Genomic DNA, 12343 nt, shown 5'->3' with positions numbered 1-12343 from the left:
CACAGCCAATCGGCCTCTGATGCCCAACCCCCTTCCGCTCTAGGGACAAGCCAGCTTCTAGACCGTCTTCCGGCGGGAGCTGTGCCCCTCCTTATCATGGTGAGTTGGCCGGGGTTATGAGGAGGGTTTCTGTCGTAAATGATTCCTCTTATCCTTTCTGGTCCTGAAGCGGCCTTGACATGCTTCAGCCGCCCAGAGGTGGGGTTGTCGGAGTTATGCTCGGGGTCCCCGGGAGGAGCGGCTGGCGTCCGAGAGCGTGCCATCAGAGCTCTGATGCCCCCTCGCTCCCTCACCCGGTTCCTTTGCTGTTCCGGACCCCGGCCCCGCTCCAGGCCGACCTTTAGGCTCTGGGCGAGTTTATGACTCCTCCCTGCAGTGACATCTTTGATATAGAAATAAAAGTCTTTGCCAGTGTCAGCGACTACAACACCAACAAAAGATCAGAAAACAAGTCCACAGCAGCAACGACCGTATTAGTGATGCTTACAGCAGTGACGATAACACTGGCGTAAATAAAGAGGATGGTTAGTAGGGTATTGAGGCTGACGCCCCAGTCTCCAACTTGCCTTTATCGAGTGCGACAGCCGGGTATGGCAGCAGCTTTCAGAAGGCCAAAGACTGGCAAAAGTCAAGGTGTTGATAGTGCCTCTTACTGCAGCTTATTTTGTGTGTGCGTTTGTAGATCCCAGTATACCGTATGGCTTTGGGGATGTGGTATTCAAATTTTGTTAGAGGTGTTAGTCATTTTATTCCTTTAGAAATCAAGTATATAGCTCTCTGAATTTTATCTAAGGATAAGCAGTTGATTGTGATTTCAGTGTCAAAAGAGGTACACACCATTGTATCAGAAAATTCATGGGTCTCTTATTGATAGCCTGTATATGACAAAAGGACCACGTTTCTGTGCCCCAGCACTGACACTCTAAGTTTTTTCCTTGAGTGGATATGGTCGAAAAAATGTCTTATTCACATATTTGAAAATATTTTCTAAATTTCCTGTAATCCTTCCTTTACATACAGAAAGTGGGTAAAAGTTTACCTTTTTTGCTGACCAAATAGCTGTGTTCTTCAGAACACTCACCACTGTGTAGCCAGAGTTAAGTTTCTAAAACTTGACCATGCCACTCCCTTGCTTAAAATTCTTCCATTTTTTTTCCTTTAGCCTGAAAGCTAAAGTCCTGTTTAGTATGGCAAGCAAAGACATCTGTAGTCTAGCTTCTTACCTTTACAGCCTCTTTTTACACATACATACATATACACCCATATTCCAGCTACAGTGAACAGCTTGCAGATTGTGCTCTAAGAATTAGACCTTTGCACCGAATTAATATATGCTCTTCTCTCTGCCAGAATTGCTCTCCATTTGCTGTCTGCCATCCTTATCAGTATAACCCTTAACATGTCCTTTAGTCTCTTTCATGAGCCTTTCTGCCGTGTCTCAACATCCTATTAAGTACCTCCTTTACGCTCCTGTGAGGGTGCTTTTTACTAGTAACATCTGGTGCATTTTACCAGACTATGTTAAAGTTGTATATTCACTTGTCTTTCTCACTTCCTAGGCTGTAAGCTTTTTGAGAGGAGGACCTATGTATTCACTCTGATATCCCCAGAGCCTTTTGTACAGTGCCTGGCCCAGAGGAAGTTTTCAATAAATATCTGTTTTATAGAACACTGAATAAGTAACCATGGCAGTAAATTTTTATGCGTGAAACATTAGTAATAAGGGAAATAGTAGCATTTAAGTTTTATTTTTAAAGTTACCCCTTATGTATTATTTATTTATAACATGCTATGTGCAAAGCGTAGTGCTTTCTTAGAAAATGTCAAGGAAGTATAGCTCTTGTCATTAGTGAAGTTACTAAAAAATTAACTTACCATGCAAGATGACAAGATGAAGGCTAGCCTATGGTTAATTACAAAGCAAGTGGCATAAAAAAACTATAGTTTGAATAATCTAATAAGGCTTCATGTAGGAAGTGAAGCAGTAAACTAAGTACTTTGTCCCTTACTCCAGTACTCTTAGTCTACTATTCATTACTCTCATTTGGATGAGGAAGCGGAGAGGTCAGGTAACTTGCTAAGTGCTTCAGGGCTATTAGTGCTTGGGTTAGACAAGTCTGGCCTTTTTACTCTAGAATGGTATGATCATGAGACAAGGAGAACAGCAGTTTAGTTGGAGTTGAGGATTCTTATCTGGAGCAAGAGGAAAAAATGGAAAGAAACTGAGGCTAACTCATTGAAAGCATTGAGTTCCAAGTTGTAAAATTTGGAGTTTATCCTGATAGCAGTGGAGAGCCAATATAATTTTGGAAAGAGTGACGTGAAAATTAGGATTTTTGTGGGTTTTCCCCCACTATCAGAATGGCATCAGAAATGGCCCTCTGCCTTTTAGAAACCTTATTGATTGTTTTAACCTGAAACTATTTTTTTAAATATTTTTATTTATTTATTTATTCATTTGTTTGTCTGCACTGGGTCTTGGTTGCGGCATGCAGGATCTTTAGTTGCGGCATGCGAACTTTTAGTTGCAGCATGTGGGATCTAGTTCCCTGATCAGGGATCGAACCCAGGCCCCCAGCATTGGGAGCTCGGAATCTTAGCCACTGGACCACCAGGGAAGTCCTTTAACCTGAAACTTAAAGTAACTGAAATAATTTAAAATGGGCTGAAGTTAGAAGATATTCAAGGATACCAGTATTAAGTAGAATTTATCTTTGGGACCAAAATGTCCACACATAATTCTTTAAGACTACAGTATGTTTGTTGACATTAGCATTTATTAACATCTCAGGTGAAAATAGTATACTGTTCCTTTTCAACTGAATTGATTTAGCAGAGCCTTAGGGTTATACATATACACTGGTCTTTATTTGGATATGAAAATTAGTTGCACCTTTTTCCTGATACTTTATTTTTACATTTTTAAAAATACTTTTTACTTTAACTTTTTATTGTGGAAATTTTCATACATACACAAAAGTAGAGAGAATCTAACATTATGAGCCCCCATGTAGCCATAACTTGGCCTCGACAGTTATCAACATTTTGCTGTTTTTGTTATGCCAGATTTCTAAAGCTCGGCCTATTTTCTGCCTTTCCTGAGTCTAAACATAATGCAACTAATGACATGAAAAACTTGAAGAAATGGGATATATCATTTTATAACTATTGAGATGTTTCTAGATGCTGACTATAGGAAAATCATACCTCTGCTTGAATGGATCTGAAAGTTTTTCACATTTTTAATCTGTTAACTCCTAGTTCCACTGCTATCTGTGGAGCTTCAGTGTTTGAATCAAATTGGCCAACTTTAACGGGGTAGAAATGTAGTATGGTTGTTATAGTGATTGTGGCCTTTACCATCTAAGAAAATGTTTTGTTAAAATTAAAATCCAAAAATTTAAGTACATGGCACTTAGCAATCAAATTATTATGTATGACCCGTTGAAAATTGTGAAGGATTTTTTTTCCCCTAGAAACAATTACTTTGCTTTTGTAATAACAAAGATTTTCACAGCTTATTTTTCGAGGGTGTTTTTTTGTTTTGTTTTTTGTAGAGTATTGTATTCCCATCATGAAATTATAGTAAAATTGATCGATTTTTTCCCCTTTACAGCTTCTTGGTTTTATGTCCTATTAAGAAAAGTCTTCTCCACATACAAGATTATAAAATTATACATCCATGAGTTTCTTCAATTATTCTGTTGTTTTATATATATATATATTTTTAAATGGGAGTTAACAAGAGTTACCAAACTCTTTTTTTTTTTAATTAATTAATTAATTTATTTATTTATGGCTGTGTTGGGTCTTCGTTTCTGTGCGAGGGCTTTCTCTAGTTGTGGCAAGTGGAGGCCAGTCTTCATCGCGGTGCGCGGGCCTCTCATTATCGCGGCCTCTCTTGTTGCGGAGCACACGCTCCAGACGCGCAGGCTCAGTAGTTGTGGCTCACGGGCCTACTTGCTCCGCGGCATGTGGGATCTTCCCAGACCAGGGCTCGAACCCGTGTGCCCTGCATTGGCAGGCAGATTCTCAACCACTGCGCCACCAGGGAAGCCCCTATATTTTGATTTTAAAATAATGAAAAATTAGAGTGAGTAGTAAGGATCCAACTTTACCTTTTTCCAAATACTATTTATGGAATAACTCATACTTTCTCCCACTGATACTGGATACTACCTTAATCACAGGCTAATTTCCTATGTGTGCTTGAGCTCTCCTTTATGTTAAGGCTTTCTTACATGGTTTCCTGGACTTGAGTGGTAAATCCCACTGTAATCACCATTCAGTCTCTTCTCTCATTGGTAACCCCACTGCCATGACCTTTCTCTGCTAGTACCATACTGTGTACTAGCAGGGACCATGGAAGCTAGCTAGGATGTCAGATACTTTGAATGCCTGAGAGAGAAACTCAGAGGTTTTCCTGTAATAATAGTTGCCAAACCTTTCATATATAAAGCTTTAATTAGGTAAATTGTAATAATTTCTTTCCAGTAGAGCTATTTGGCAAACTGGTTTTCTGGTTCAAAATTGCCTAATCCATTAAAAAAAAAAAAAGAGTTTGGTCTAGAGCTAAAATGCCTGGGTTTGAATTCCTGCTCAGCCATTACTAGCATTGTGTGCTTAGACAATTTACTAAAAATTGTTTCCACCACATAGATGATTGTGAGGCTTAAATAGGTAAATACATGCAAAGTGTCTAGAATAATTGCTTGGGACATAATGAGCATTCAAGAAATGTTAGTTGTTATTACCATATCGCAGGAATGAAGAAGATTAGATACTTAAATGCTGATTTGTGTACTTTTTGTTTGCTTTAAAGGGGACAATTCATCTTTTTAGAAAACCACAAAGATCTTTTTTTGGCAAGTTATTGCAGGAATTTAGACTTGTAGCAGCTGATCGAAGGGTAAGTTATTTTTATTCCTTAACCCTAATTTTAATTATTGCACAAACATTATAACATTGAAGAAAGGTAATTTTTAAGGCAAATAGAAATCACTCTTGATCCATCACATTGTTTTCATTTTTTTATGTTGGATAAGTAATTTTTAATGTAAAATTACAGTACTTTAGTATACAGTTGTTTTGCCTGGGAGGAAGCTAGGCTTTGGTTAGTTTTTATTCTAATTCTAAAGAATTTTGAAGAAAAAATGTTTGGTGATAGCCTTATGTTGTTAGTTTTTTTAGCAAATTAAGTGGATGTGGTCTGAAGCCACATTTTCTCATTTTTAATGTAAGGCAGAAAAAATAAGTTATGCTTTGAGACTATAAATAGACAATCGATACCCTTTTTGGTCACCAATGTAGACCTTCTAGTTATTATTCTGTTTTCATTCTGTTCTTATTATTGTCTTATACTGTAAGCTCCCTGAAGGCAGTGACTATGTCTCTTCTGCTCACTTTTTTTTTTTTTAAAACATCTTTATTGGAGTATAATTGCTTTACAATGTTGTGTTAGTTTCTGCCATATAACAAAGTTAATCAGCTATACGTATACATATATCCCCTCCTTTTTTAATAAAAGTACAAAATAAGCATCCAACAAATATTTGATGAATTTTAAATAATCCTAGCTTCAATGTAACATAATAAGCAGTAGCAATGATATTGACCACGTATTATAATACTAAACTAAAGACTTCTTTTCTTTGTTTTTTACCACTATATCTCCTGTTTCTAAAACCTTGGGATATGGTCAGAACTCATTAATTCTGGTATTTGGAAATATTATCATCTCTGAATGTTAAACTCTAAGAGCCACGGGTAGGAAACTTATCTGCTTCTTTTGTATCTAGTCATTTAGGATGATCTCTTTTTTTTTTTTTAATATTTATTTATTTATTTGGCTGCATCAGGTCTTAGTTGTGGCACACAGGATCTTTTATTGTGGCGTGTGGGCTTAGTTGCCCCATGGCATATGGGATCTTAGTTCCCCAACCAGGGATCGAACCCGAGTCCTCTGCATTGGAAGGTGGATTCTTAACCACTGGACCACCAGGGAAGTCCCTAGGATGATCTCCTGAGAACAGATAGTTATAGCTTTATGATGTTGATGGAAAGCAACTATATTGCAGGAGGAAGCAGCAAGTTCTTTAACAGTACACTTCATTGAAGCATAGTATACCACAGAATAGGTAGTAGGAACAAAACCAATATAGGAACACCTGAATTGTACAGATAACCTCTATCATAATTTAAATCTTAAGAGGTACACCTGGCTCATCTCTTCATTGCTTTTCCTGTCTTAGTTCTTGGTGATTTCATATTTCATGTGGAAGATCCTTACCTCTCAGTTCCTCACCACAAATAATCTTGTCCTGTATCCCTCCCAACCATCCACTCCTATGATCATACCATAAACCTTATCATTTATAATAACTATATCCTCCCATTGTCTCAATTTAAGCATTTTACTCATCAGCCACTACCTCTTGTCTTCCCAGTTCACTCCTATTACTAGGACCTCCAGTCCATTGACTCTGCTATATTTTCACTATTTTTCACCTCTCTTATCCTCATTTACTTACTTATCAATTTAGATTCTCTGGTCCATCATTTTCATTTTCTTGCATATGACTTCAACTCCTTTGTGCCCTTCTTCTGTCTATCATACTTCCTTGGCAAATCCTTAACCTCATTAAGTCCACTTTTTTCCTACTCTGTACCTGCATGCAAGCAACTGAATGGAGCCTTAAAAAAAACACAAAACCATGCTGACTGGTCTCCCTTTAAATTCATGATCAAGTATGCCATTACTATGACCCATACTATATGTTCCTAGTTTATTTAGTTTCCAGTTTCCTAAGTGACAGTTTCATACCATTTTCTTTCACTTCTGTCCTCAAACTCCCAAAAGCTTATTCATCCCCACTCTAACCTGTTCATCTTGCTTCCTGTTTCGCTGAGGGAAAAGAAGTAATCAGGAGAAAACTTCCGCATCCTGTCATTAGCATATCTACCAACACTCTGCCTTCCCTCCTATTTTGTGAATGGACTGTCTGATCTGCTATATAAGGCCAGTTCTTCCACTGTTGCCTACTCAAAGACAGCATTCCTATAATGGTTCCTTCTGTCTCTTGCACTGTTGTTCCTTCTTGAATCATTCTCCTTCTCCTTCTTGCATCATAATTACATGCCATATATTCCACTCTCAGCTACTGCTTCCTTTCTCTGCTTCCTTTTATACAAAAGTACTTAGAAGAATTGTCTTTACTCTCTTTGTTCACTTTTTCTCCCTGTTTCTATTAAACAAAACCAGTCTTATTCTAGTCCTCACTTATCCACAGAAACAGCTTTTACAAGGTAACTAATAACTTCTGTGTTGCCAAAAGCAATGGTCATCCTCATTTCCCATCTTATTTGACCTTCAGTGGCATTTGATGAAAAACAGTCTCTTCCACCTTAAAGCAGTTTTATTCATATGGACTCTGAAATGCCAGTGTTGATTTTCCTCCTACTTACTTGGCCATTATTTTTAGTCTCCTTTCTTACTTTCCTCTCATCTTTCTGACCTCTTAAGTTTTGGAGTGTCCCAGGGCTTATGGAGCTCTGGCCTCTCTTGTTTACATTCATTCCATTTAGGTGACACTTTCATTACCATATGCTGATGACCCTATATTTATATCTCAGTCCCTATCTTCTTCCCTACCTCCAATTCCTATATATAATGGACTTCTCAACATTTTCACCTGGATATCTAATAGGCATCTCAAATTTGATATGATCAAACCTGAACTTTGATTTTCTATCACTCCTTCACTACATGGCTCAGGCCAGAAACCTTGGAGTCACTTTTACCCATCTCTTTCCCTCACTCCTCACATCTGCTTTATAAGTAATTCTTGCCGGCTCTATCTTCAGTATAATACTCAGAATCTGACTCTTTTAACACCTTCCTATCACGTTCAAAGCCACCATCATTTCCCACATGGTTTATTGCAATCACATTCTAAGTGGTCTTCCTACTTTCATCCTTGCCCCTGTGCAGTATATTCTACATAGGGAAGCTGAATGAGCTTTTTAAAATGAAAGCTAAGTCACTTTTCATCTCATCTGGAATACATCCCAATTCTTTTCCTGGCGTACATGACACTACTTGATGTAGCCGCAGACTCCCTCTCAGCTCTCTTGTCTAGCTGTCCTCAGCCATTCTTCTATCTCAAAGAATTTGCACTGTGGTTCCCATTTTCTCTCCCAGATATCTGCATGCTTAGCACCTTGGCCTCTTTCTGATTTCTGGTCACATGTCGCCTTACCAAAGGAGTCTTTTCTGACCACCCTGTCTAGAAGAGCAGATCTTCCATGTCTTCCATTTACTGTGTTCTTACTGTATTTTTTCTTCTAGCACTTATCACCACCTGACCTTATATATTTGCTTATTGTCTGTCACCTCACCTGGATTATAAGGTCCATGTTTTGTTCACTGCTGTATCTCCAGTGCCTAGAATAGTGCCTGTTACAAAATAGATACTCAAATATTTGTTGATTAATAGCTTAATTCAGCATTAGAACTGCATGCATTAAATGCTTTATCCTCCTTTTCCGACTGCTGTTGAATCCCTGTCCTGACTAGACCCCATATCCAATCATTTCATTAATGTCCTCACTAGTATTAGAGTCCCTTGTCTTGTTAATCTATCATATCAGTTCTCAAGTCTCTAACATCCCTATCTCACTTGCTTTTCTGGTTTTGCTCGTGGGTGTAGAGGAAGTTCCACAATGGTGTCTACCATAAATTCATGTTGGTAATTATTGTTCTTCTTTTTGATGATTCAGTAGTATATTCACCATAACATCTATTCTGCAGATCCTCTTCTAGATTTAAGTTTCCAGTGCTACTTTATCATATCCCCTAATTTTAGAAAATGGCCTTGCTTCTTCCTTTCTAGACTGTTACCTCTGTGTTACATCACTGTCATTTCTTTCTGCCTTACAAGTTCTCTTTCTCTTCCGTTACCTTCTTACCCTTCTCACTTTTCTCACAGGTGGTGTTCTTCCTTTCTAGACCTACACCTTTCATCTGTATTGTAAAACCATCCTATCCCATACCATACTTGACCTTAGCAATTACATATTTAATTTTAACGCCTCCAAATAACTACCTTTTCACTAATTTATTTCACCTCTACTTTCAAACAAGCATAGGTCTCCCTTTGTAGGGAGAGGAGCAGAACAAAAATAAAAAACAGTTCACTTGATCTCTTCTTCCTTTATTTTTAGAATGCTCTTCCTCCTTCCTCTAAATCCTAGCTATTTCAAGGTGTATCTCAGATCCTCCGTTTTCTGTGAACTTCTAAACTGTGGTAATCTTTCCCTCTTTTGCAGTCCTATTTCATACAATTTATTTGGTAAATAACCAAGTACTGCTCTTTTTTGGTGAGTGAGTGGGCAGGGTAACTTTATTTTGATGTAACATCAAACTTACAGAAATGTTATGAGTATAAGGAACTCCCTTATACCCTTTATTCACATTCATCAATTGCTTTACATTTTGCCCCATTTGTTTTTATCATCGTCTCTACATGTTTATAGAGACAAAATTATATTCAAATGTCAGCATATTTTCTCAACTATTTGAGAGTTTGTGTGTCAGAATTCATTTTCTCTTGAATAATTCCCCTTCTAGAATTATTCTTTTAGGCTTATATATTATAATAGTAACTTGGTTGATGATAATTTTGGTAGTTTTAGAAAATGTGGCACTTCAACTTTTTGAAACAAGTTGTGCTTATTCCTTTGAATATTAGAGTATGAATCACAGCAACTTGAATGGACCCAGAGAAGTTTATCAGCATTGTACAAATAAGAATGATTTTCTTTTTCACAGTCCTGGAAGATACTGCTGTTTGGTGCAATAAACTTAACATGTACTGGCTTCCTGCTAATGTGGTGCAGTTCCACTAATAGTATAGGTATGTCACTATTCTTATTTTTAGGAGTTAATTATTTCATTTTTATTGTTCTCATTTTAAATAAAGGTATGTCTTCCTTTACATAGAATATATTATTCTGAACTATAACTCAAAAGATTTAAATGAGAGAATCTATTCCAAAAGTACCTTGTAAACTATAAAATTGGTTCAGTTGTTAGGCATTATCATTAAAAATGAGCTTTTTTAAAAAAAAAATTTAAATCTATTTGAAAAACTAAGATTTCTTTTTATTTTTTAATTGAGGTATTGATTTACATTATTATATTAGTTTCAGGTGTACAGCATAGTGATTCAGTATTTTTATAGATTATACTCCACTAAAAATTATTGCAAAATAATGGCTATAATTCCCTGTGCTGTACAATTGATCCTTGTTGCTTATCTATTTTATACATAGTAGTGTGTATATCTTAATCTCTTACCCTTATCTTGCCCCTTTCCCACTGGTAACCACTAGTTTGTTTTCTATACCTGTGAGTCTGTTTTATAAATAGTGCTGCTGTGAACATTGGGGTGCATGTATCTTTTTTGTGAGATTTCCTTTTAATGTGATAGATTAGTTCTTCAGTTTATGTAGTGTATAAATAAAATTTTATGATTTATTGAGTTTTTCCCTTGAAAAGGGAAATCTAATATTTTTCTTGTGTCGTGACTCTTATGTTTTTATTTACCATTATTTTCATCCTGCTATTTTAAAAATACATTTAAAATAGTACTCCGATGACAGAAGGAGGCAAAAAATTGATCACAGGGCTTTTGAGCATATACTGCTTCATTTTTCCTGATGGAGAAATCAGGTTCTAAAGTAAGCTTTTGTATTAACCAACTTTGGCTACATATATTCGTCAAATTTACTAGATAATTGCCAACGTATGAGATTAATCAGTGACTCATGTTTTTTGGTGATGGATGTCCCTGTTATGAACAATTTTGGTGATTTGTTGTATTTCCTAACAATGGATTCAGTAACATTTTAATCAGTCTTTTTGTTGTTTTGCAGCTTTAACTGCCTATACTTACCTGACCATTTTTGATCTTTTTAGGTAAGTTTTAAAAATGCTCCTTAATGTTTTTACTTCCTTCCTTCCTTCCTTACCTACTTACTTACTTACTTACTTATTTATTTATGGCTGTGTTGGGTCTTCATTGCTGTGCACGGGCTTTCTCTAGTTGCGTCAGGTGGGAGCTACTCTTCATTGCGGTGCGCAGGCTTCTCACTGCGGTGGCTTCTCTTGTTGCAGAGCACCGGCTCTAGGCGTGAGGGCTTCATTAGTTGTGGCATGCGGGTTTAGTTGCTCCATGGCATGTGGGATCCTCCCGGACCAGGGATCGAACCTGTGTCCCCTGCATTGGCAGGCAGATTCTTAACCATTGAGCCACCAGGAAAGTTCCCTCCTTAATGTTGTTGGTTTTTTTTTTTTAATAAATTTATTTATTTATTCTTAGCTGCATTGGGTCTTCATTGCTGTGCAAGGTCTTTCTGTAGTTGCGGCGAGCGGGGGCTACTCTTTGTTGTAGTGCGTAGGCTCTCATTGCAGTGGCTTCTCTTGTTGCAGAGCACAGGCTCTAGGCGCGCGGGCTTCAGTAGTTGTGGAATGCGGGCTCAGTAGTTGTGGCTCGCAGGCTCTAGCGGGCTTTAGAGCTCAGGCTCAGTAGTTGTGGCACATGGGCATAGTTGCTCCGTGGCATGTGGGATCTTCCTGAACCAGGGCTCGAACCCATGTCCCCTGCATTGGCAGGTGGATTGTTAATCACTGCGCCACCAGGGAAGCCCCTTCTTAATGTTTTGAAGCTAGTAAGGAATTTGTTATCAACTATACTTCATTTGAAAAACAGAAAGGAGACCTCCAGAAGGCTTCCCCAGTGTTTTTACTCCTGACCTTGATTGGTGGTTAAATGGGTGTTTTTCTTCTATTCGTTAAAATGTACATATGTGCTTTATGCACATTTCTGTGTAAATGTCCTATTTTGAATAAAACGATAAAATTAAACTAAAAAAAAGTTTGTTGCACTGAATTTATGAAGTTTTCTTTACTTAAAGGAAAGTTATCTGTGAAATAAGTAAAATTATCAACGTGGACCATATGTACAAATAATAATTAGAAGTTATGCTGGAAGAAAATACCCCATTTATATAGCAACAGAAAAGATAATACCCAGACTTTAGGTCAGGTGCCTACCTGTAGATGAGTCAGCTGTGACCAGGGAGCAGGAACATGTAAGAACATACTAGTTCCCACTGTAACCATGTGGATGGGAAAAGAAATGAGGGATATTAATAACTGCAAAGTATATATGTAATTGTGAGCTAGAGAGATGACCTATTGGCTCCTGCTTTGGGGACCTTTCATATTTCCAAATAAAGGTTGCAGAATGCTTAGACCATATGTCTCCAAGATCCATGCCAT

The 12343-nt window shown here is 37.5% G+C and overlaps 1 protein-coding gene across 2 annotated transcripts in view; it reads left to right on the top strand.

Moving 5' to 3' along the window:
• The first annotated feature begins 24 nt into the window (after positions 1 to 24).
• SLC30A6 (solute carrier family 30 member 6) overlaps positions 25 to 12343 on the top strand; it is a 38200-nt gene continuing 25881 nt past the window's right edge. For both annotated transcript variants that reach the window (XM_007191385.2, XM_007191384.2), the window contains exons 1-4: positions 25 to 99; positions 4823 to 4909; positions 9830 to 9914; positions 10936 to 10978. In XM_007191385.2, coding sequence (XP_007191447.1) covers positions 97 to 99; positions 4823 to 4909; positions 9830 to 9914; positions 10936 to 10978 — 218 coding nt within the window. In that variant the 5' untranslated portion in view covers positions 25 to 96. The remainder of the gene's footprint in view (positions 100 to 4822; positions 4910 to 9829; positions 9915 to 10935; positions 10979 to 12343) is intronic.

This window comes from Balaenoptera acutorostrata, chromosome 12, assembly GCF_949987535.1.
Source record: "Balaenoptera acutorostrata chromosome 12, mBalAcu1.1, whole genome shotgun sequence".
Classification (NCBI taxonomy): Eukaryota; Metazoa; Chordata; class Mammalia; order Artiodactyla; family Balaenopteridae; genus Balaenoptera; species Balaenoptera acutorostrata.
Note: the sequence above shows the minus strand (reverse complement) of the source record. Positions and strands in the feature narration are given on the sequence as shown.